General features: G+C 38.8%; 1 protein-coding gene across 4 annotated transcripts in view; it reads left to right on the top strand.

Moving 5' to 3' along the window:
• Nucleotides 1–26,666, top strand: part of ACSL3 (acyl-CoA synthetase long chain family member 3) — a 67,776-nt gene that overhangs the window by 25,211 nt on the left and 15,899 nt on the right. For all 4 annotated transcript variants that reach the window (XM_072995971.2, XM_072995970.2, XM_078389210.1 and 1 more), the window contains exons 4-13: nt 1,520–1,943; nt 8,011–8,188; nt 16,050–16,159; nt 19,404–19,542; nt 20,576–20,732; nt 21,418–21,541; nt 22,018–22,089; nt 24,024–24,163; nt 24,626–24,798; nt 24,990–25,064. In XM_072995971.2, coding sequence (XP_072852072.1) covers nt 1,584–1,943; nt 8,011–8,188; nt 16,050–16,159; nt 19,404–19,542; nt 20,576–20,732; nt 21,418–21,541; nt 22,018–22,089; nt 24,024–24,163; nt 24,626–24,798; nt 24,990–25,064 — 1,528 coding nt within the window. In that variant the 5' untranslated portion in view covers nt 1,520–1,583. The remainder of the gene's footprint in view (nt 1–1,519; nt 1,944–8,010; nt 8,189–16,049; nt 16,160–19,403; nt 19,543–20,575; nt 20,733–21,417; nt 21,542–22,017; nt 22,090–24,023; nt 24,164–24,625; nt 24,799–24,989; nt 25,065–26,666) is intronic.

Here is a 26,666-nt window from a genome sequence, read left to right as displayed (position 1 = left end):
TCATTCAGTGCCATATGCAGGTGTGGCAAAACTGGCAAGGAAATGAGGTTGGTGATACAATAGTAAATGTGGAGCAACTCATGGCAGAAGAGGGATGATGTGGTGTGGGACTGGACTGCAGAGTTTGGAAAGTTATTTTGGACAGCAGTTCTCAAATGTGATTATTTCTCAGCCACCATGACTACTCAGAGTCTGGAGTCATAGTCTAAGTAACTTATTTAAGTTGTCTTCTTGGTTTATAACCCAATTAAAACCAGTTCTGCAAGGCTCAAATTTAGAATTCTGTGGATCAGCAACCACCTCATTTGATACATGGACTGATAGCAAATAGTAATCGGGAGAAGAATCTGAAAGCACATTTAAGGAGATGGGCAATTTTTTGCAGATTGTAGCAGAAGAATTTTTTAGGACCAGAGATACCTTTAGCCATCTTGCTGGTTGTATATGCTCAATAACTGCTGTATATTTCATCTTTCTTCAACTCAGTGTGATCCATAGGTGTTGGACTGCAATTCCAAGGTGCTTTGTGCTAGTTTATGCATACCAAAGGCACAAATCTTATAGTCTCTATGCAGAAGTGTGGATGTCTAACCCAGTCTGGAGAGGAGCAGAGTCCAGTCCTCTGGAAAATTCTAATTCAGAACCTTCCCAAGCCCTTTCTCCCCACACCCGTAGGCTAGAAGCTATAATGTTGTGTCTAATCTCTGGTCAGAGATAATAGCAGGAACTACTTTGTACACTGTTCTCCCTCCTAACTGGGAAGGAGAGTCACATATGAAACTGATCCTATGTTGACATTTGAGGTGCTAGCTGAGCCTCAGTGGCAGAACTAAGTTGTACTTTCAAATATTGGTGGAAGTTCTTGTGCAAAACTTCTAAAGGGTATCCTGTTCCCTACCTATAAGGAAACTTATTTATGTAGGTTCAGTTCTGATGTCTTTCCAAATATGACTTGAGATGTTTTTTTTCTCTTGTATGGATATATTTCCCTTTCCTGTTTTCTTTAACCATATTTTCCATGAGATACAAATTAACAAATGATGTTAAGCACTTGGTCTCTAAACCATGATTTGAAATATGCTTGCAGTTTGTATATAATCCTTTGAAGAGAAGATATGAATCATAGTTTGTTAATTTGAGCATTGTAACCAGAAAGCAGAGGAGGAATCTGACGGGCAAGAAGGGAAGAGGGAACAGGTCAGCCCACAGCATAACCCTAAACTGTGGATGGGAGGATTAGGTTCTTGATATCAGAACTAAGTCATAGTCCGTTGGCAGCCATGATTGATAGCTCATCCCAAATCTAGTTCTAGTGTCTAATGAACGTATTATCCAGTTCTGATAGTTAGCAGCCCTTTGCTGAATTCAGTATTGAAATGCACACTGCAGGTTGTAACATCAACTTCCATTTCATTGACTTTGTCTTCCTTGTTGGTTTATTAAAGCATTTACTTTTAATTTAAAGAAACTAAGGAACTGCTAGCAATATGTGATAGAGTTTTCTTCTTTTCTGTTTCAGGACTGCATTGATCTTTATTTGATACGCTTGTGAAGCTCTTCTGAGTAGTTTACACTCTTCAAAGATGGAGGCAATGAAACTAAAGCATACAATTAATCCTTTTCTTCTTTATCTTATAAACTTTGTGGTCTGGCTGTATACAGTTATAACTTTTATTCCATGGTATTTATTTTCTGGATCAAGATATACCATAGCAAAGTCGAGGCAAATTAAGGCTAAACCTGTGCATAACACACCAGGTAGCCCATATAGATCTGTCAACAGTTTGCATTGTTTAGCGTCTGTATTGTATCCTGGATGTGATACCCTTGACAAAGCTTTCAAGTATGCTAGAAGTAAATATAAGGACAAAAAACTTCTAGGAACACGGGAAATCCTAAAGGAGGAAGATGAAATCCAGCCATCTGGAAAAGTTTTTAAAAAGGTTTGTTACTCTTCTGGCTTTTTAAGAGAGTAACTTTAAAGAGGGATAGGATTGAAAGTTTTATTCGTATTCATGTAAATGAGCTTAAGAGTCACAGGTAGCACATGAGGGGAATAATATATAGGCATACCTTGGTTTATGGAATTAATGCATCCTCCGGGACGTTACATAATGCGGAAATGGGGGCAGCGCTAGAAACCTCCAGGCATAATGCGTCCTGGGAAAATCCTTTTTTCCAGGGGGGGGAGGAATGTAAACCGGGGCATTATTTTCTATGGATTTTGGTTCTTAAACCAAAAATTACATAAACTGAGGCTTTTGTAAACCGAGGTAACACTGTATAGGAAACATGCTATCACATGTTCTTGCAGAAAACTATGATAATATGGTGGTGTCCTCTGAAATGCTCTGTCCATCATAGGGTAACCTGCTGACTGAACTGAAGGATTTAGAAGACTGGCTGCTGATCAGAAGTGGTTGTAGTCTTAACTAGTATCAATTAGAAGAATATCATAGTTTACTTTGTATAAATTAACAGCTGATTTACAAAGATGTGGCTGTATTGGGGATCACCTCACATTAATTCCATAGGTTGAAATGCTTTATATGTTTGCTTCCTATTTTGAGCGTGGCAGCTAGTTTCTCAGACTCCCAGTCTGACATTCATACTCCTCATTTCCTGGTGTTTCTGAGGCAGCTGCAGGTAGGAAAGATGAACATCTTCTCTTTCACTTAGAGCATATCTTAGTTTTTGGAATAACTTCTCTAAGAATGAGCCTGATGGATTGGGGAGGAATATATTATAAATCCTACATGGCTTAAATTAGTTCTGTGCTGCTTTTTCAGGCCCATAAATTGCAATTCCAGGTCATCAGTAGCAACTTGCCTTTTTTCAGCACCAGTATTTCTGAGCACAAAAGTCTATTTTCTCAAGTTCTTCATACTTTTTCAAAGGGCCAAGAACAACTGACTAATCTTAAATCCTCTGAACTTTTTTCTTGCCTAATTTTGGACAAAAAGAAAGAACTGGTGTAATTGGCTTGTGCCACTTATCTTCTTCTCTGAAATAGTGCATGGAGCAATCAGCTCCAGCATGTAGAGAGCCCTGTGGTCCTCCAAATGCTGGTGAACAACAACTTCCATTATTTTTTTTAATCATTGACCAAGCTGGCTGGGGCTAATGGGATCTGCAGTCAGAGAGCAAACGGGAGGCCACGGAGTCCCTGTCCTTAGGCAACAGTCCTATTGTGCTATAGTGGGCCTTTTGGCACCCGACTGGGCTGGTAAGGTCTTTGGTGTTAAGAGGAGCCTTTGAAAAAGAGAGGATTATATCAAACCTTAAAATAGGGAGAATTAGTGGTACACTGAAAGGATATTCATATAAAGTATATTTATATCCTTTATTCTATTCCCACCTGAAAAATCACAAAAGCTGGACAAAGATTGTCCCTTTCCCCCCCCTTCCTGGCATGGTTTCCATCTTTCTTTCTGTCATGACTCATATGCTTTGAATGACTCATAACAGGTAGAAATTCATCAAGATGCAGTTGTAGTGGTGAGAGACTGTTGAGTGTCCTTATCTTCAAGGTTTTAAAGGCACAGGAGTGTAACTTAATAGGTTTCATTTAATTAAAATACTTTGAAAGCAATGTGTCTGTAAAAGGGGCATGGAGAATGCTCCTGTGACATTAAAGCTGTGTAGTGGGCAGAAATTCAATGGCTGGAGTCCTGTTGCTTTGTTGATCCTGCAGACAGCATGGCATTCACTTTCTTTTAGCTGAACATTAAAGAGTTCACGATTCTTGGGAGCACATGCTCCCACTGTATTGGCATGTGCTTTGAGAGTCCCAGCAGGCACCCAGTTGTGCTAAAACTGAGTAAATATAATGCTGTTTGCCTTCTGCCTGCACAGCAGAGCAACAGGATTTCAGCTGACGAGTGCATCCCTGTCTAGCATGGAAGTGCAGAAGTGAGTGTTACTACATCTGCTAAATTTCTGTATACCTGTTAAAGCCATTTCTCTAGTGGAAGCTCAACACTATGTAACAATGCAGCATCATTCTTGTATCAGTCTTGTGATCTTTTGTAACTTACTTGTAAAGCCTCTGTTCCTACAGTTTGGATACTGAACATGCACCCCTAATTTTTTATGGATCTGTTCAGTATCTATTATTTCTCCATGTACTTTTTTTTATCCTATTTGTTCCTTCTTAATCACCCTATTTCAGACTCCCCTTTTGGGAGAACTCTGTATTCTGAAGGCAGAGCCAAGGATTGCTGAAATTTTGCTTGTAGAGAAGCAATGTTCAGACTGACTCTTTTTTAAATGAAGAAAACAAATTAAATTTATATTCAGTTTGTACTTTTAACCTCTCTGCTATTTTATTTTTTATATTCGTCATTGAACTCACCTAGTGAACAAAATAAATTTTCGAGTAGCTGTTGGAATAAAAGGGAGCCCTCATTGCTTCTTTCTTATCTGACAGTTTGTGTATTTTTTGTGGTCCATGAAGCTGGAACTGAGGGTTCTCCAGACCTCCTGGTCTTTATGCCCTTTTCAATAGACCCCCTTAGTGCAAAGCAAAAGAAAAGAAGAAGAAGGTGCTTTTCCTTCCTGACATTTCCTCCCTATGATCAGGGAGAGGATGGATCAGCGGGACTGGTGAGCTAGCACGAATAATTGCTGGTGACTGAGCCTAGTAAAACCCTTCATTCCTCCTTTCAACCATGGGTGCTTGTGATTTATAAATGTCCCAGTTGGCCTGAAGAGTATAGTTACTGAAAACAAGTTGTTACTGCTTATGAACTGAGCTTTTGAGCGCAGATTAAGATTTTAGCTACTTAGTAAATTTCTTTTCATCATAATTAGTGTAATGAATGTTCAGTATTTGAGAGCTTTAGTCTGTTCTATTATGCAAGTTACTAAACTACCAGACAGCTGAGAAGTGCAAAAACAAGGGCTGCTTTTTTTTCCTTTCTAAGGAAAAAGAAATGGAAGAATGACAAGATTAAAGGCTTTGGAAGCTTATACTTCAGAGGCCCTTTTCTGAGTTGTAGATGCAGTGTGGCTCACTGTTTTGCAACTCCCAGAGACCTCTGGGTAGTTTGGGCGGCATATAAATTGAATAAATAAATAAATAAATAAACTCTCCCAGATATTTTGGACTTCAACTCCCAGAATCCTCAGACAATGTGGCTAATATTAAGGTGTTATGGGAGTTGTAGTCAAAACATCAGGAGAGCAAAGGTTCTCCTCCCCCCGTTTTATTATATTGTATGAGGAAAAAAAAGTCAGATAGAGAAGCTTCTTGTACAGCTCTATGAAAACATTCACATTGGAATTTCTGGGTAAGTCTCAAGCTAGACCTGGCGGAAGAGTTGCATATAATTGGCTTTTTTTCTCCATGGCAGCTTAGATAGATCAAGGGGGAACAGCACATCATCATAGCTTTCCTTCACCTATATCTCGTTCTCCTTCCTATGACTGAGTGTCCAGTTCAGTCAGCTCTCCACTTGCCCGGTCTGATTCAGTGGAGATAGGCCAAAATAAGTGGAACTCTTCTGTCTGCAAAAACATCAGCGTGACTTGTGATACTTTTAAGGCTAGCAAGTTTTATTTCACATAAGCTTTCATGGGTTGTATCCTGAAATATATGCCAAACAAGACTTTCTGCTAACTTTATGGTACTGGAAGAGTTTTTGTTGGTTTTGCCTCAACAAATTATAGACTAACATGGCTACCAGTCTGCAATTATCATCATTCAGGCATTAGAAATAACCTTTGGCCACATCAGAAAAAAGCCTGATCTCAGACTGTGTTTGACAGATCCCATAGATGCAGTTTTAAGGACCCACAGTCTGATTTTCCTAAGAAGAGGGAGGAGGCTCAAAATGTGCCTGTAGAGAAGTACTTCAAGAAAAGTTGTTGGAGTAAGCCCTGCCACTCTATTTTGCTCCATGTGGTGGCAGCATTTAGATGAATTTGCATTGTGAAGCAAGCCTGGGCAGATTCATGCTTACAAAATGTACTTTTTTTCACGAGGAACTGGCAGTTTACTGACAGGAGCCAGATGCAAACAGTGGCTTGCATGGCAGAGTTAATAATCTGCTGCACCCTGAGAGTCATTCTCTGGGAAGGGTATGGGCAGCTATAGTCCTCCAGGTGATTTTGGCCTACAGCTCCATCATATTTGGCCAGTATAGCTAATACTGAAGGGTGGTGGAGGTTTCAGTGCCAGAACATCCGGTGGAGTCTGTTTTCCAGCCCTCCTGTAAAGTTAACCTACACAAGCTTTACAGATGAAGAAAGCTAACAGCTCAAACAGAATGAAGGAAGATTGTTTAACAATTACTGTTCCTACTGTGAAACAATTAAGAATTGCAAATCTTTGGGTATCTTGGACAAATTATCTTGTTATCAGAAATGAGATCCAAATATGCCTTCTTCCTTCTTCTATATAACATTTATATTCAAGGTTGTAAAACACTTTAGATTTGAAAGAGCTGTTTTGTATTTAAGAGTATAACTCTTTGGGAATTGAACAGAGTGTCACTTCCACTTCTCTTGTTCAGAAGAAGTAACAGCTTTTAAAATGACTAAACTCGAGCATCCTTTTTAGATGTGAGCTGCAAAACTGCCTAGCATTTTTATCTGAGGTAAATATGTTTTGGCTAAGAAACATCATTTTCAGCAGCTAAAGTTACAAAGTTGTGTGAGCTTCCTAAGTAGTTTATAGTACATCCTATAGTTGTCAGTTCAGAGTGAAGTCCCACTGAGCTCAATGCATCTAACTCAGAGGTAAGCATTATAAAATAAAGCCCAAGCGATGCACGTGGTTCATCATTTTAATAAGTGGCAATTATCAATGTTGATATGGAGTTAAGTGTTATTAAATTGGACTTAATTAGCAGTAAGTGTACTTGGGAGTGCTCCTGCAGTATGTTCAAAGTCACCATATTGTGATAGTTCCAACACAGGTAGCAATATTGTTTAAAAATGTGGGGGTGAAGAAAGAGAAAAAAGCAAAAGACAAAATGTTGTGGCACTAACAGATTTAATTCAGTTTGATACATTGTTCATTGATCAGAGTTCATTGATCAGATCTGTTGATTTGTGATGCTCATAGTAAAACAACTCAAATCTGTCTTTCAAGTGCTGCAACATTGTGTCCTTTCCTTATTTTCCCTTTGTTTCCCTTCAATTTTGTGATCATATTGTAATGTATTTTGGGTGTTTGTTCCAGAGTGTTGTAACACATAACATGCACTGGAGGGCAGCAGCGATCTTTTTTCCTTACTTTTGTTCAGCGTGTACCAAGATTTTGCTTTATGGTACCGTAATCTGATCAATGTAAATAGAACTTTGAGTGGAAAATAGTAGAGATTGGTGACATGAAGATACTTGTTCCTTTCAGGTGGTTGTCACAAGGGGCTAGAGATTGTACGAAACTGCTGAATGACAACAAAGTGGGGGAACTGGATTGTTAAAAACACCCCTCCTCCATTTGCAATTATGGGTAACAGCAGAAAAATACCTCTGGCTTGGTCAGGCTGGTAACATTGCCATTTTTAACAGAAAAAAGGTTCTAACCTTCCAGAAACCGCTCTGGAGGAGGGCTGGTTATTAATGCCATGACTTAATATTAGTAGCTTTAGTCTCTTCTTTGAGAGCCCAAGGTAGCATGGATTAGAAACCAAAGTTGCCATTATTTTTAATATTACTGTATTATCTTTGTCATCATGAGACTAAATGAACAAATGCTTTGCATTTCTTTGTAAATTTATGTTGTTTATGCCAATACAGGTGTTCATCATGTGGGTTTTACCATCCAAATGTTGACAGAGACAAAATGGAGAAGGGCTTAGAGCAGTGGTTCTGAACCTTGGGTAACTCAGGTGTTCTTGGCCTGCAACTCCCAGAAGCACTTGCCAGCACAGCTAGTGGTGAAGGTTTCTGGGAGTTGTAGTTCAAGAATGTCTGGAGGCCCAAGGTTGGGAACTACTGGATTATAGGTAGAAAAGGATGAAGGCCCATGTTCTATTTTTAAAACTATTTTTTAAAAACCAGGTCATCCTTGGGAAATACAACTGGCTCTCATACGATGATGTTTTCATGAAAGCTAAACAATTTGGAGATGGATTAATTGTGTTGGGCCAGCAACCAAAGACAAACATTGCCATTTTCTGTGAAACTAGAGCAGAATGGATGATCGTCGCCCAGGCTTGTTTCATGAACAACTTCCAACGTAAGTACTTGTTTTTGTGACAACAACAATCTCTTGCCTACTTTTTCTGAATACCATGCTGAGGTCTTTCCATTGTTTTAGTGGCTTTGTTGCATAAGGCAGTGGCCCTATTCATTTTTAGGGTTCCCTTGTCCTCCCCTCAAAGAGACAATGGTGTTTCCACACTAGATGTTCAATTAGGAGTTGCTATTAATTCATTCATTTTAAATAGGGCATCAATGTAATTGTTTTCTTGTACTCCCCCACCCCATGCTCTTTCCTTTTGTCAAAAAAGGTACCTTTTAAAGGAAGGAAGGAAGAAAATAGAATGGGCTCTACATAGGCGTATATTACTGTTGTGCAGGTGCCTTCTTGCATAACAATATGGACATGCTGCTTTGACAAAATAAGTGGCATTTGGAGTGATTGAGCCATATTCTGAGGCTGTCTTACTTCTCCATCTTTGCTATTCAAATAGCCACCAGGAAATGCTGAAATTATGTGTTTTGTTTGTTTTTAAAATTAAATTAAAATACTTTTCTGTCTTCATTTTAAAAAAACCAAATGAAAATTGTGGCTTTTTAATGGCGCCTTTTTTTTCAAAATGGCAAGAAATTCTTTTAGAGGATGTGACCTATTTTTTCAGGATTTAAATTCAGTTTTCTTTCTTTCTTTCTTCCATTTATACCCCGCCTATCTGGTCATTGCAACCACTCTAGGCGGCTTCTTTTCTCTGTCTCTGTCTCTGTCTCTGTCTCTGTCTCTGTCTCTGTCTCTCTCTCTCTCTCTCTCTCACACACACACACACACACACACACAAGGGTGGAAAATGGAATAGCTGTACAGTGCCTTTTACTAAGTGTTAGGAGGTAACACTGTCAAAATCGGGTTCAATGCATTCCAATGGGGGAGAAAAAAAATTCACCAAAAATTAACGAAGAGTCAGAACAAAGCCAAATTAAGTTTGCACACGTTTTAGAAGGTGCACTAATGATCCCAATCATTTAAAACCGTTTTTGAACCTTTTAAGACACACTTAAAATTGCAAAAACGGACATTGCAAAACCATTGGAATGCATTGAATAGGCTTCAGTGCATTCCAATGGGGGATACATTGTTTTGCTTAGCGATGTTTCCTATGGCCATTTTCGCTTAAGGATGGTAATCCGTTCCCATTGGAACGGATTAACTGGTTTTCAATGCATCTCTATGGGAAAACGTGTTTCGCTTAGCAATGTTTTCCCATAGTGATGTGTTTTTTTTTTGAACCAATTAACATTGTTAAGCGAGGCACCACTGTAGCCAGGAAAATCCACTGTCTGTCATAACTGAGTAGGATCTCTGTGATGGTATTCTTCTGTGTTCTGTGGAAAACAGTGAGTTCAATATGGTTGTGTTATTGCCACTTGTAGTGAATATAGCATGAGGAGAATTCCCCATGCTGTACAAGCAAGAAATAGATTCCTTTTATTTGCAAAGGCTTTCATGGCCGGGATCTAATGGTTGTTCTGGGTTTTTTGGGCTCTTTGGCCATATTCTGAACACGGTCAAAGAGCCCGAAAAACCCAGAACAACCAATAGATTTTTTTATTTGTGATAACAAAATGGGACATGTAACAAAAAATTGAAGGGTACCAACTTTAAAATTTTCCAGTGTTCTTTTGCAGCAGTGCTGATTCCTAGTATGCTGTAGCTCCTGAGCATGTTTTGTTCCACGGCTACTGGGCATGCTTCATTTTCCTTTAGCTATTGATGATTTTAATAATTGTATTCGCGAAGGCTTTCACGGCCGGGATCTAATGGTTGTTCTGGGTTTTTCGGGCTCTTTGGCCGTGTTCTGAACGTTGTTCTTCCTGACATTTCGCCAGTCTCTGTGGCTGGCATCTCCAAAGGACAGCACTCTTTGAAGATGCCGGCCACAGAGACTGGCGAAACGTTAGGAAGAACAACCTTCAGAACACGGCCAAAGAGCCTGAAAAACCCACAACAACCATTTTAATAATTGTTTACATATTAGGGTTCTCGCAAACATTGATCTTCTACAGTGGCCCCAGTTTGGTTCCGTTTCTGATGGCATTCACCACTTGAGTGAGGGGGAGCATTAATCCTTAGCTTTTCTGCTCTGGTTTATTGATTGCTTACGTAACTACACTGGTAGTTGATAAATGTATCCCTTCTATTGGATGAATGATTAAGGCAACTTAGAGTGGGATTCAAAAATATGGTGTGTGTCCGTGCATGCATGCATATTTGTATACACACATGCACACATATAAATATATACAACTATATGTGCACATACATACATGCGCACACAGATATACATATGCAGTCTATATGTCACCTCTGCTGTCTTACTACACTACAACCTCATTCCTACTTAACATGTCTCTCAATAATGTTTTAAAATGATTTGGTGGAAGAAAAAAAATCTCATGTAGATTTTTCAGGAGTGAATGGGACAGCAAATGAATAGTAGTTAGCTCAGCCTAGTATTCTCCTTTGTGGGACATTGTAGAAATCACTTTTGCAGAGGACTAAAATGCACCAGCTTGCAGAGTATAGAATAGTTCCTTTGTTGTTTGCCATGCTAAAAATAAATGAAAGTTGATTGAGAGCCCAGCATGATTTAGAAATGATCAAAAAGCCTATTGTTTATTTTAAGAAAATTTGGTGGGTTTCTCTCTCTCATACCTTTGTAAATGTAACCTGTTCGAAAAGAGGATCTCAAATTTAAAATGAAAATGCAGTGACATGCTGAAACATCTGGTATAGAGGAATTTGTATTTGTGTTGCAGTGGAGAGAGGAGGGGAAACTGGGAGATTTTTAACTGGACATTTCAAGTCCTGAGACGTGCTTCAGTTCACAGCATGACACAGCATTTGATGATCTCAAATGAATGAACTTGGCTGACTTATTGCTGGCAGATGATAATACTGTTCTTCCTTTTCACGTAGTCATTTCTCAAAGTTGTGCTATAGTCAGTGAAACGTGATGAGTTAAATTTTGTTTAGTTTTGTAACAAGAGATGGTGCTCTCCAGTTCATTATCATTTGGCCTCAATTTAATATGCTGAAAAAATAAATCTTAATTCATGGTCTTATGTGGTTTATTTTTTCTATCTATATGAAATGTCACAGAACTAGTATTTAATTTTTAACTTTACTGTTTTTGAATAATGTTTTTCATCCAACTTTTGTGGTAGTTTTGGAGAGGGGTGAATAATCACTATTTATCTTATTCTACTACTACCACAAACTAGACATTATGATGGCTATACAGATATCAGATGCGGCAGGTCAAAAATGATGGGAGTGCTGTATCTCTGTGACTAACACATGTGGGTGTTGCATCTGTGCATAGGCTGGTCTGAACATTCCAGATCTGAGTAGCCTTTGCAAAAAACTCACTTCCCTTACATTGCACATGTTTCTGCACACCTCTTCTGAGTACCCCTTTTCCTACCACATAAATAACACTGTCTGAGAAACATTCCTGTCCTCTCCTTTCTTGATCAGCTTTTGTATGTAGTTTTTTGCAATTTCCCTCATGTTCTGTCTTTGAAAAAAGTGTGTGAGTATTAGTGTTTTATTTCTCTTTTCTTCAGCTGTTTCTCTTCTTTTAAAAAGAGTATCAAGTGCAGGGGGGCAGATAGCCCTGCTGGACAGACACCCCAAGTGCATTTTTTGTTTGGGAGAGTTCGTTTTTCTCGACCCCTTGATGCTCTTGACTGGGACTTAAAATAGAGACTCCCGTTTGAAAGTTTTTTAAAAACAGAAACAGTTAAAATGGTGGATCAGACTGCTTCTAACAAATTTTTATCTGTGGGACTCACTAATATATGTAAAATTATTTCATTTTCTAAAGCTCTCTAGTACATCCCCTCTTAAGTCAGTATCTGTTCCTTTAGCTCCGGCACCTCACTGCTCTGTATCAGTATCCTTGATATTGGTGTTTGTATACTGCCATTGACATTGTGGTTTTGTAGAGATCTTTGATGGGAATTTAACTCTCACAGAATAAACAATGGAAGACAGTGAAGGCAAAGATCAGAAAGTTTCAAAGAAAGCGAAAAGGTGTGATAAGCATGCTGTCACCTCTGCTGTAAGCTTTGCCATCTTTACAACTTTGACATTTAGTTTTTCAGTCTCATCTTCTACTTCATTACTGATGTCTGCTACTCTGACACCAGCCATCTCCTTTATCAATTTCTGTTCATCCTTGTCTGGAGTGTCAGAATTGCCATCTCAGGAATAACAGATTTCAGAGGGCATTTTACATGTGGGATTCCTGTTCGGAAGGAGAAATCCAAGAAGGAAACCCCATATGGAGTGGTGTGTCTACGGCTGATCAAAAAAGCCAAATGTGCTCTTCCAGGGCATGACCTTGAGAGAATTTTTCTTTGGCACATTGGGTGGGGGGAGGCCAATATTCTTGTTCTGGTTCATCCTATAGTTCCATACATTATGGATGGGAACCATCCTGGAGGGAAATCTGCTTGATATCAGTACTCGTGGTCACTGATTGGAGTCAGAATTATTTTTGGGACCAACTTCCTCCTCAAAATCAATATTCCCTTAGACATCATCATTCCTGTGACATTCCTGTGACATCGTAACTCCACTATGGGGACTATTTGCCTTCTACCTTGCACCATCAGGACTCACATGCACTTCTTTTCTCATTTATTTTATAGATAGTGGTCAGCCACATTTTTATTTTACAGCAAATGGTTGCTTTCCATAGGAAGTAGAAATGACAATGTGACATCTCTCTTTTAATGTTGCCCCACACACCTTGATCAGTACTTTGTCCTTTCTCTCTGTTATATGTGAAATTATAAAGTATATGTTGTTTAAATTTAGCTTCCCAGTAGGAATGCTTTTTGGAAAACTTTTCTATAATTTTTCTTCTGTGCTAGGAAGCAATAAATATACACCTACTTTTTTTTTACTTATAATGTTATTTGTAGCATATTCCACATTTTCATTAGATTTCATCAGAATGTGCTATGCATAGTTTAAGACACAACTGAGCCAATCAGGCTGTGTGATACTAGTTTACAGCTGCTGTAGTTCACTTCCTCCCTTGTCCCATGGCATCAGTGCGCCATTTATAAAGCCAGCAAGCTTCTTGATGTCGTTAATATCATTAACTGCTGTATTTTTTTTTGCTTCATTCATTATCCCATCCACCCCATCCCTCCATGCACGCATACACATTCTCTGTAGGTGAATAATAGCAATTATTGTTCAAGAGATTATACTTTTTTCTTCCACAGTTTGCTGAGAGCTGGATAGGAAAATCTCTTGTTTATATAATTGGGGTCATTGGACTAAGGATGGAGAGCACATGGGAACAAATGAAGGCAATCTTTTATACTTTGCTCCCACTAAATTAAAGAGAACAATGTACATACGTATTTGCTTTACAACAATTTGGAATTGTGTTTCATAATAAACAGCACCCTTCCTCCACAGTTTCAATAGTTCGGATTTTGAGTTAAACAATGTAATTTTGAAGATGTGTTGAATGACTTCAAGGAACATTTCTTTTAATAATCTAATTATATGCATGAATAGGAGGGCATACATTCACGAAGGCTTTCACGGCCGGGATCTAATGGTTGTTCTGGGTTTTTCGGGCTCTTTGGCCGTGTTCTGAACACGGCCAAAGAGCCCAAAAAACCCAGAACAACCAGGAGGGCGTACCCTTATTGTTTACAGGGTCTAATATCTGAATATATGCTGAGCTTGGAAAAGTTACTTTATTGGACCACAACTCCCAGAATCTCTTAGTCAGTATGGTCACTGAACATAATGTCTAGGAACTCCTGGAAGCTGCAGTTCAACAAAGTAACTTTTCCAAGCTTTGCTGTTAGTTGCCAGTGGTGCAGAAGAAATACTTCAACACCCACAAGTCAGTAAAAGTGGTTTGTTTGAAACAGAGATCTGGGCACACCTTTAAGAAAGATTTTTTTATTATTATTATTTCTATACTGTTTGGGTGAATTGCTAAGAAACCCTGTAAATTCTGGTTTGAAACATAATGATTTACAAGAAAGAACTGTTACATATTATGTAATTTCAAATGCAAAGTATTGGAAATTGCCTCTTCGTGATGGCTTCCTCCTGACAAGCCCAGTTTGTCTTTTTGGCACAAAGAATTCCCAAGCTGCCACCATGGGTTCTGGGAAATGACTGACACTGGCATGGAAATTCTCCATGCCTGCTGCCAGAATGCTGACACTGCTGACATTTTAGTCTACAGCTGCAGAGAGGGTAAAGAACTGCTGGATAGCTCAGTGGTTTAAGTATCTGGCTATGGAGCCAGAGGTTGGGAGTTCAATTCCCCACTGAGTCTCCTTGACAGGGGCTGGACTCAATGATCCATAGAGTCCCTTCCTGCTCTAGTTCTAAGATTACTATGTTTATAAATCATTACGCAGAAGATTTTTTTCAGATAATTTTTGCATGATCAGTATGCACATTACAGCTTGACTGTTGTAGAAGTTAGGCTGGGCGTATCAGGAGGAAGCCATCTGGTACTCTCTGTTGAGGTTACAAAATATGTATAGCATTTCATGCCTACATAGACTTGAACCTGTGGCATTCCAGATGTTGCTAGACTCCAATTCACATCAGTCCTAGACAACATGGCTTATAGTCAAGGATCATGAGAGGTATAGTTGAACAGTTTCTGAAAGCAGGGGTCCCCTTTGTCACTGCTGGAGGGGGAAGGCACATGAGCCAAGGAAGGAACACGGGTGAGGCCCTGACCCTCTGACTAAGGAGGTAAGCAGGAGTAGGCAGACTGAAAATAGCCTGCGGAACAGAGCCCGCACCTGCCCTCATAGACCAGACTCTATCATCTGAGGGTCCACAGTATTCCCACTTCTTGTCAAGGGTAAATATGCATTAGTGGCAGTTGGCCTAATACAGTAAGGGAATGAAAATTGGTTCTTCAAGTCATGTTCACTTGAAGCCAGCTTTGCATTTCAATCCTATGCTCATAAAATTATCCTGCTTTTATTTATCTGATGATGTTAGCCGCCTAGAGTGGTCCTGAGTTGACTAGATAGGCGGGATATAAATAAAATAAAATAAAATAAAATAAAATAAAATAAATTTATTAAAAAGAATATTATGGATAGAGCCATTTGGGAGCTAAGATACTTGCTGGCATAGGAAATTCAGAGAGAGGCATCTTCCAGATCCCCTGCGGCCCTGTCTAGAAATTTACCTTCCCTGCCATAGGCCAATAAAAATTTACAAGTAGATCCCAGAATCCTCATTCATAGTGGTGAGTTGCATTTCTCACTATGTACATGGATTTTTTTCCCCAAACACAAGCTTACTCTATCAGTTTTATTAGTGCTTAGACAGGTGTTGCACAAAACAAAATTGCTGAAATTCAGAGGCAAGATGGCCAGGCTGGCTGGGGAATTCTGAGAGTTTTCATCCAAAAAAGGAACATTTTAATGCTAAAATCAAAGTCCTCAGATAAGTTATCAGGGAGCAGTGTTCCACTGATGTTGGATACTTCCTTTTGCAACTATGAAGTCACTCTTGCCAGATCACATGTCCTTAAAATTCAAGGCTTTCAGTCTTAATCATGTTTATTTGGATAAATAATTTTGTGTTCTGATCTCATGCAACCTAAAATTAGGCTGAAGTAGCCCAATTTTAAAGTTGTTACTTACTTCTATGTGGAAAAATAGGGATTCTTCTGCTGGAGTATGAGAAGCAGAATTTCAGTTCTTCCAAGAACATGGGTACTGATATGCATTCTGAAACCACTCTGTATTTTATATTTTTCAATGTTCTAAATACAGAATTTGAAGCAGCACTATATAATCAAAAATTCATTATTTCCCCCCAGTTGTTACACTTTATGCCACTCTAGGAGGCCCAGCAATAGTACATGGATTAAATGAAACTGAGGTGACAACTATTATTACTAGCAAAGAACTGATGCAGACAAAATTGAAGGTAAGACACAATCATGTATAGATAAATTTGGTGTGTATAAGTTGTGTGCACGTGGTTCATGTGTGTTTAGCGATATTGAAGATGAAAATGTAGTTTGGATACACTATGTTGTTTAGATTCCCGTTTTGGCCTCTCAACATCCATTCCTCACAGATTTAGTTACATTATAATATAAGAATTAGGAGATTCCAAAGGATCTCCTATATGGAGAATTAGTGCAGGGAAATCGCCCCAGAGGGAGACCACAGCTGCGATACAAGGATATCTGCAAGCGGGATCTGAAGGCCTTAGGAATAGACCTCAACAGATGGGAAACTCTGACATCTGATCGTTCAGCCTGGAGGCAGGCGGTACATCACGGCCTCTCCCAATTTGAAGAGACCCTTGTCCAGCAGGCCGAGGCAAAGAGGAAGTCACAAAGGAAGCAAAACCAGGGAGCTGGACAGGGGACAGATTGGATTTGTCTTCAGTGTGGTAGAGATTGTAACTCTCGAATTGGCCTCCTCAGCCACACTAGACGCTGTTCCAAGTCCTCCATACAGAGCACGCTACCATAGTCTTTCGAGACTGAAGGATGCCTACGCAATATAAGAATACAGCAATACAAAGTATGGTTGGCTTGCATGTACCAATATCTTGCCCAGAGGAATTGAGTCTCCTCTATGTAGCGTTTTGTTGTAAACCACCCAGAGTGGCCTTTAGTTAGATGGGTGAGAAGGAGGGAAGAAAGGATGGAAGGACGGACGGATGGACATAAATGGTGCCCTGACACATTGGCTGAAATCCAGGAGCATAATGTAACACCACTTAAGGTTGATGACTTCATCAGCTAGGGGAGTTCTTTAGAAATTCAAAACTTCCAGTTCCCTCTGAAGGTTCCTGGGCTCCCTTAGGATCCATTTTTTCATGGGGAAGCTGTTATGTATGTGTGTGAGGAAGTATATCATTTCTGCAATTCACTACCACTGGTGACATCCTGGCAGACTCCCCCATCCCTAAATTATTGCCCACAGCCTTCAATGGAAGGCCTCACTGTCAGCCTCACACAGAGTAAGTTAAAAGCAAAAGATTTCAACCATTGGAAGACACTAGGTATGTAAAACTTACGTGGCAAATGTCGTTTCTCATTCTTTATTCATACATTGAGCTAATTCTTTGAATAGGGACAGTGCTGTACCTAAACGTCCTCCTTTCATTCTATATATCTATTTCATACAGCTTACACATACCTTTTTGTATGTTTAGGGCAGAGATTATTCTGGTACTATTGTGAAGTATTATATACTGGTATATCCATTAATCATTTATACAACATGCACACCTCTAACTGGAATGAACAGATGAGCTAGAAAAGTAGCAAGATGGGTTGTAATGTCTTTGCTGCTACTTGAACAACATTTGGTTAAGCCACTCTAAATCTGAAGTTTCTTCCCTTAAAAGGATTGGTGAATATTCCATTTGAATGCCAGTTTCAAATTCAAAAACACCCTCATAGCATAATTTTAACAGCACTTTAGGGACCATATGTCTCTTAAGTATAATTTTTGTTATAATTCACTGAGAGATTTTGCAATGCCAATGAGGCCACTGTCACGTATTAGCAAAATTGATAAGATATAGCAGAATGTTGGCAAACGTTCTGCCTACTAGCAAAAGTTCTCAGCAACAGAACGTTTTCAGACTAGCACTTCCATGGGCTGAAGCTGAACAATTAGTTCCTGGACACGAAAGATGTCCAAAGTCCCTAGATGCAGAACAAAGCAAGAAGACTGTCTAGACGGTTCAGTGGGAAGAGATCTCAGGAGAAAATGAAGAGCAAAGGTTGTTGAATCAAAAACAAAAAAAAGCAGAATGGCTAGAGAGCAGAGAAAAGAGACAGAGCAGGCAATGTGCACTAAGGATGAGAACAAAGGATGCATGGAGGAAACTTAGATTCTTGAGATAAAGAGCAGCAGAAACAGGGAGCTAATGAAAGGAAGTGAGGCCAAAACACTGAATGCTGTTAATGAGAAGAACAGGAAAAAGAGATAGGGAAAGGAAAGAGGGCAAGAAAAGAAGCTGTAGTAGTATAGGTCAGGATCACAGGCAGCATAAATGTGCAGTCTCACATCTTGAGGTCTCTTTTAAAATTACATACATGGAAAAATTCTACAAAGTGTAGTGTCTACAGTTAACACCATAAAAATGGAACACATTTTATTTTTTATGTAGCAGGATGGATTCGAATTCATGATTTTTAAGGTGGAGAACTTTCTAAAGGAGGATGGAAATATGTATCCCCCCAGATATATTGGACTCCAGTTTCCATTATCCCTCATTGTTGGTTGTGCTTGCTAGGACTGATGGGACCTCCAATCCAACAGTGTGTAGAGGCCCACATGTGCCTCACCTCAAGAGAGATTGTGGAGAGTTAGAGCTGAGTTTTGCTTATACAGTCTGACTTCTGACACATCAAAGACATGTAGGGAAATCGGCCTTCTCAGTGGCGCGTAAGAAAATGTGCAAAAAAGAATGGTGATTAGCAGTAGCTGGAAAAGACTACAATTACAGAAGTATTGATATTCTTTCTGTTCTCCTATGAGCAATGGTTACTTCAATGTGGGTAACGACTACCTTCCTTTGCCCTCTGTAAGAGCATTGTGATGCTATAGACACAGCTGCTTGTTGTCAGGACAGTGAAACATTTCAAAACCATAGTAAATGTTGGGATAGGTTGCATCAGGAAGAATTTGGTGCAATAGGATGTTTTTTAAATGGGAAGGAATTGGGAGTAAAATAAGCATAATATGTGTCTTAAACCTTGTGAATATCTTAAATGATGATGAAAAAGAAAAACATAAATATTTGCAAAGGAATTAGATGGCATTTAAACTTGCATCCCCCAGTCTTATTATTTTTGATCTACAGGGAGAAAGGCAGGATAGGAAACAAACAAAACCTTTCTAATTAGCCTTATGCAGTAAAAACCTTTAGTGAAATATATAAGTCCAGAGTTCCCAGGTCTTATTTCTTGGCTGAAATGCCTTACTGCCATGCTCACCCATTTATATTTTTTCACCCTACAGTAAGCCTGTCTCACTCCCTCAGCCCTTTTGTCCTTGTTCCCATAGTCACTCATAATCATATTGCTTTCTTTTGCCTCCAACTCCTGATCAATCACTCTTTTATTCCTTTAAAAAATGTCCTGTATTACTTTTGCTTGAAATGATACATTAAATACTTGGTTTGTGTATTCTTTCCACAGAGCATTGCTTCTCAGGTTCCATTGCTGCGCCATATTATTACTGTGGATGGCAAACCAGTATCATGGTCCGAATTCCCCAAAGGTGTAATTGTTCATACAATGACATCAGTTCAAGCTATGGGCGAGAAAGCAGAAAATAGTATGTGTAGCTATACATGTAATCATTTGGGAGGTGCGGGGAGGGGTATGACATTGAAAATGTTCTAGAAAAAAAATAAAAGTGGAGAAAGTCAAAATCATGATCATGTGTAAAGGTTCTCTGTTTTGAGATTGTATTCTGCTTAGAGGCATATGCTAAGAATATTCTGTGACAGCTATCGTCATTTTCTAGCATACATATGATACCGAGACTTCATGAATATGTTGGCCAGAATCTAACTGGCAATTTGTGTTGGTATAAGTGAAATGGGGCAACTTACAGTAACAAATTGTCACTAATTAATGAAGTGTTGTATGTTCCTGGGCACTGCCCAAGAATGCAACCACCATCCTGTTAATTAATGGCAGTTTGTTGCTAACTGGTATGATGTATGTCATTGTACTTAGGCAAGTATAGATTTCCAGTTGAATTCTGGCCCTTTATTTTTAGAGTTCACTGTGGCTGGTTTCTATAAAATAGTTTTCTTTAGCAGCAGGTGGATAGAAGCTCTGTAGAAATGTGTTTATTTGGTGTGAAAACTTAGGAGAGTCAGGCAGGCAATAATACTCTGTAGCACAAAAGCTTTATCAATTTCCCTTTTTGCCTTTGGACATCCAGCATTCATCCAGTTAGTGTAAGATATTGTTCTATCTTGCCATAGATGAGAAGATAAATAATATTCATGGTACAGCCTGAAAAGGTTAGACTGATCATAGCAAAAGATTGTGCTGACCATTCTTAATTACCCTTATGTGTGCTGGAATAGTTTGTCTGTTGCTAGGCGTTGTATGATTATCTGGCTGGGCAGATTTAAATAAATGCAACTTGGGAGACAGGAATATTGCATGTAGGGCCCCATGAGGAGCTTTTCAGAGATATGTCCAAGTGTCAGTGGGAATACATTATCATTTCATTAGGATTAGGGTGTTTCAGGAATTAGAATTTGCTGTTCTTGGAAAATGGCAGAATAAATCTTCTACAACTTGATTTGCATTTTAAATTTCCTTTATGCTTTTTTTGGTTAATTTTTTAGTCTCACTCAGCAAACAGAAGTTGAAACCAGTACCCTCAGACATAGCAGTAATTATGTATACAAGTGGTTCTACGGGAGTTCCAAAGGGCGTTATGATCTCTCATTGCAATCTTATTTCTGGTATAACTGGGATGGCTGAAAGGATTCCCAATTTGGGGTAGGTATAGAATATAGTTATAAAGAGCACTTACATTTCTTTACAATTCTACAGTCACTGAAATATCTAATATCTACAGATATCTAATGTATGTGGGCAAGTGTAGTGCTGCCTTTATTCAGGATTTTATGGAACAGAAAGAAATAAGCTGCTTAAATAATTGTCTTTGTGTGCAACTAAAATGTTCACATATGTCACTGGCATGCTGTATTTTTTAGGTTTATACAGCATGGATAATTTTTACAACTACTTTGTAAGCTTGGCAAATGTACATTTGAGTTATAGTTTCTCTTTCCCTCTTTTGTTTCTTTGGCTTAACTACCATTCTAGAATGAGAATAGCCAGGAACTTGAAATCATACAAATTTATGCAGACAAAGTATGGTGATATACTAGTCATAATTCTAGTTTAGCTTGCCGAAGACTGCTTAACTGTATTTACAGGTGTGTTTGTGTTGTGGGGGCAGTTTGTTGTATGGGGAGGAAGACAGTGGGGGAGCGAGCCCTTTCCCAAGGTTGACATTGGTTTTGTTTATCACAGTAGCAGGAAATAAGCATTATAGTCCCGACTGATCCTCTTTTGCGAACTATAATATGGTAGCTTTATGGTGTTGAGGTAGGACAACTGACATCACACACTTGTAGTGGGCTGGCACAAGTTGACACAGAGTCTAATCCCTTTTCAGAGAGAAGGATATTTACATTGGCTACTTGCCACTTGCTCATGTCCTGGAATTAAGTGCTGAACTTGTTTGTTTGGCCCATGGATGCCGTATTGGCTACTCCTCACCTCAAACTCTAAGTGATCAAGTAAGTGGTCTCCTTTCTTTACCTTGGAACAGAGCAGTTAGTGGTACATTCTACAGTGTATATCTAAATGTAGAACTGAATATGCATGTCTATTGTGACATCAATATTTCTGGCAAAATATGGGTCAACTGTGAGCTTTTTTTAGGATACAGAGGACATTTTTCTCTGGCTCTGCCATGGCTATTCAAAGGCCTCGCTTGGACCCCTTCCCCATTATTCATGGCCCTGTAAATACTATTCTACCTTTTTTAGGCCAGAATATGCCAGGAACAAGACTGGTTGATCATTTCTGGGTTTTAAAAGGCCTTTTTTGTCCCTTGATTTGAAATTGCATTTATAGAGCAAATCATATCCCACAGAGGTTGCTGGGAATTTAATTTGGCAGTTTTGTCAATGTATCTTTTTATTTCTGAGCAAATGAAAATTTTTGATTAATAACTGAAGCTTACATGTGGGTGCCTTCACTTCTGTTACAGTCCTCTAAAATAAAAAAAGGAAGTAGAGGTGATGTTTCTGAACTGAAGCCAACTCTAATGGCAGCTGTGCCGGTAAGTTGTGTATTTTAACTGTGCATTTTTAGATGTTACAGAAGAAGATAATGATCTCAGCATAATTATCATATAATTGCTCCATTCCTCTATTGCATGATGTGGAAAACATGTCGACGTTCAACATATATGTGAGTTACGTCATTGTGGATTTTGAAGAAAATTCTATTTGTATTCCATTAAATTCCCCCTTCTCCAAGAATTTTAATTAAAAAATCTGCAACATTGAATGAATGATTTGAGTTTTAATGATAAATTAGCTCAATGTATCAGATAATTTTTACTATAGTCTCTAAAATACAGTATAGTATTCATAGTACAATTCTCCCTTGCATGGGTGTGTTCAGCAGTTTTGGATATGCATGGATTTTTTTTAAAAAAGTATTAATAAGCAAATAAATAACTATTCAATAAATGAATATTCAATAAATACTGTGCTGCTTTGTTTTTCCCTCTGATACTTTTTTTGTCCTTTAGTTGCATCTGTACTTTGTCATTAAGTTTTGGGGGCATAAGAGTTATATGCAGATTTTTAACTACATGGGGGTCCAGTACCCCTAACCCCAGTGTTGTCGAAGGGAGAAGCATATGCTATGAATTAAATCCTGAGAGTGATAAGCAGAAAGACACTCATAGAAGGAGATTTTCCTTCCTCTTAGTTGCTGAAAAAGTGGTCTGAATATTGATAAATATAAAGCAATGTAGATCGTGTCAAATGCTAACAATGTTTGTGTCACAATTCATGCTGCATATTAATATATCGTCAATGTTATAATAGTTTACAAAGAAAGCAAGAAGGAAATTTAAACCTTGGCAACTTTAATTCTTGAAGAAGAATGTATCTTTTGGGCATAAACACTTCATAAAAATAGAATTGTAATATTAACATTCTGAATATTTAGATCGGGTGGTGGATATTTGTTATACCTTAAGATATCCATGTAATTTATTATTCAAAGTAAATAACAGTTTTCTCCAATATACAAGTGGCAAACTACATAGCACATCCCATTCTCCTCGCACTGGCTCCCTGGCCCACTCTTAAAAAGGGTACAAGCTGTACCCACTGTGTAAACAACTCAATATAGCTCAGTATGTTCATCATTCAGTACAGTACTCATTGCTAAACAGAGTAGTAATAAGCCAGTAGTAAAAAGTGATGGAAAAGACCCTGATGTTGGGAAAGTGTGAAGGCAAGATGAGAAGGAGACGACAGAGGATGAGATGGTTGGACAGTGTCATTGAAGCGACCAACATGAATTTGACCCAACTCCGGGAGGCATTGGAAGACAGGAGGACCTGACGTGCTCTGGGGTCACAAAGAGTCAGACACGACTTAACGACTAAACAACAACAAAAAAGTGATGAGAGAAAGAGAGTGCAAGAGGACCATTAGAGTTGCCTTTTTAACACTAGGTTACTTGCACACATCTCTGTTTCTTGTCTGCCTTTTTTCTCTGGCTTCTGCCCAAAGGAAAAAAAAATATAAGGCTATATGTACAGCTGGACACAGTAGTGGTGTGGGTGCCTTTGGCACATTTCTGCTGCGATCTGAGGAAGCCGTGGTGGCTGCTTTTCCTGACTGCTGCTTTATATTTAAAGCTGAAAGCTAGAAGAATGATAAGAAAGAAGGGCTGCATTGGTGCTCCATGATGGAAATGTGCCACCCACCACTACTACCTGTCTTAATTCTTTCCGCCTCTTAAACAAAGCACATGTTGGATTTGTTTCTAGCTTTGAAGGTCTTGCCTTTTACCTAAAGTTTTGTCTTGATGTTTTTAAATGTTCTAAGACACATTGAAACTTGGAAGGAACCCCGGACCTAATTGAATCTGAAACAATATGAGGCTCCCATAGTCTTCTGGAATGAATTAAATTGATTGCATACTGTTATCTCTCTTAAACTGCTATGTGTAATCCATCTCTATAATTAGGAAATCATGGATCGAATCTACAAAAATGTCATGAGTCGAGTTAATGAAATGTCCAGTTTCCAACGGAATCTGTTTATATTAGCTTATAATTACAAGATGGAGCAGATTTCCAAAGGCTATACCACCCCACTATGTGACAGGTAAGCTAAATGAGTCTTCTTCCCAAAGGCTGGACATTTCCCTGTGATATATGACTTGCTGAGATGTGGACCACATGGCTAGATCTGCTGGGGAAATGAGAATTTTGAGCTGGCCACCGAAGAACAAGGTTGGGGAGAATACCCATTAGTCTTTGGCTGTGGATGCAGTGGACTCCTTCATTCCAGAATTGATCGAGAGTAGTGTTTAGAAGTCACTGCCAGGTAAAATATTCAATAGAGAAAGCCAGGTACACAATGCATTTATCAGTCTTCACACTCTCACCAGGGAGTAAGTCCCTTTGAAATCAGTGAAATGTGCATCTGAGTAAAAGTTAACTAGGTACACACAACTTATTTGGAAAAGGAAAATATAGCTGTGGACCTTCTACTTGAAAGCCCATGCTGTTCCAGATGTTTTCCATATTGTCTTTAGCTAATAAAAACTTTTCTTTACCTTTCTAGTCTCATTTTCCGAAAAGTCCGGATGCTGCTAGGTGGGAAGATTCGGGTCTTGTTGTGTGGAGGAGCTCCACTTTCTGCAGCCACCCAGAGATTTATGAACATCTGTTTTTGTTGCCCTGTGGGACAGGGCTATGGCCTTACAGAATCCTCTGGGGCTGGAACAATAACGGAAGGTTAGTGGTGTTTATAGGTGTGGACTATAAGGATGCAAAGGTATAATTTGAGTGTTATCTATATACTGAATACTTTGCTCCAAAATATCATTAATGTTGCATGGAAGTAATTATTCCAAGAAATGTAATTATAAATGGTTTTGAAGCTGTATTTCTGGGTCATCAATAAGCCCTTCTTTCCCTAATTTCAGTTTGGGATTACACAACAGGCAGAGTGGGAGCACCATTAGTTTGCTGTGAAATCAAACTGGTGAACTGGAAAGAAGGTAAGAACTTGTTTGCTATGATATTATTTTTTCAGGACAAATTTTAAAAAATGTTTTTAAAAGCATAATGTTGCCATGACCCAAACGACGTTCAACTTGACTGTGTAGTCCATGTTGTGTGTAGTCAGACTAGGAGCAATCTCCTTTCATGTTTCTCTGAAGGTTAAATATAAGATATTTTTCTGGTTTTTTATCCTTAAAAGTACCCAGGGGTTAGGATTACAACTAGCAGTGTACGTTAATCCTTCACCTCTTCACATACATGCTATTTCCCAGACTTCAGATCAAGCCACTGAACCTGCTGTAGCCACAGATGGAGGGAATGGGAGGGTTTTGTCTTCATGAGAGAAGGAATTGGCTTGAGCAGACATGTGCTCCAGGGCATCATGTCTCAAGTTCAGTTCCTCCAGTCATTACTTACTGGAGGAACTGAGGCAAAGAGAAGCAAGAGGTAGAAGCGATTGCTCTCATTTACCCTGTTGTAAATGGAAAATAAGTTCTATGTTAAGTTTCTTGGTTCTTCCGGCAAGGATGTAAAAAGAGAAAAATGGTTGGACAGAACCCACACACGCAAATATAATTTGCAAATATAGGTTAGAGGCTTAGTGGAGAAAACAAAAGAAGAAACAGAGAGCTTTGCAAGGTGGTGTGCTGTCAGTCAGTGACTAAAACAAAGGACCTCAAAGTTCACAAAGATTCATGCAGACTTCATAGAGCTCCTGATGAACTCAAGATTTGTGTCTCTCTGTACCATTTCCTGTTGTCAAGTTTCCATGATCCCCAGTAAATTGGGGAGATATTATGGGGATATATGCTCTGCTTTTAATACTGGCATAGTGTCATTCTGCAGCACCACGTTTCTGAAATTGTTTCCCCATCTGTCTTGGGATTGTTTATGTGTACAGATAACAACATGTCTATATTATTCTATTATGTATGTTTATTTTGCTGTACACTGCCAGAGTAGCTATTTGCTAAATGGGAAATAGATAAATTGAATAAATGAATGCATGCACAAATAAAATGATGCTATTCTGCCTGAGAGAGGATTGTGAGAGAGACAGAGAGCACCAGTGGAAATGAATGTACTATAATTTTTCCCTTTTGATTTTCAATCACCTCGGCATACTGTATAACTTTCAGGCTCCCTTTTAATTGTAGTAGCTTAAAGCATTAGTATGCTAACTTGTGAAAGCAGAAGGCAAGTAAGTCGCTCCTGTGCCTCTAATTACTATGTCATCACCATAAATTGAACAGGTATATTTCTCCAGCATTGAGGAACATGGTTAGAAGAGGTCATGTGTGTTAAATTCTGCCTTTAAGTTAGCCTTTTAACAACAGAATGCTTCCTGCCATCTCCTTTCCCACAGCTCTGGGCTTGTAATGCTTATGCATTTTCTTGTGAATTGTGAGCCTTTTGCAAACTCCTAAAGAAAACCCCATCAACTTCTGCTTCTATAATCATGTATTTCCTTTTGTTATTGCTTCAAATTTATGTTCTCCCCTTCAAATCATATGATCTGAATAGAGAGCAGAATGCTTCATTAAATTCTGCAGAAGGATTCAGGAAAGACTGGCTAAGCATTGTGTTTCTAATATGCT

The sequence above is a fragment of the Pogona vitticeps genome, chromosome 3 (assembly GCF_051106095.1).
Source record: "Pogona vitticeps strain Pit_001003342236 chromosome 3, PviZW2.1, whole genome shotgun sequence".
NCBI lineage: Eukaryota > Metazoa > Chordata > Lepidosauria > Squamata > Agamidae > Pogona > Pogona vitticeps.
Note: the sequence above shows the minus strand (reverse complement) of the source record. Positions and strands in the feature narration are given on the sequence as shown.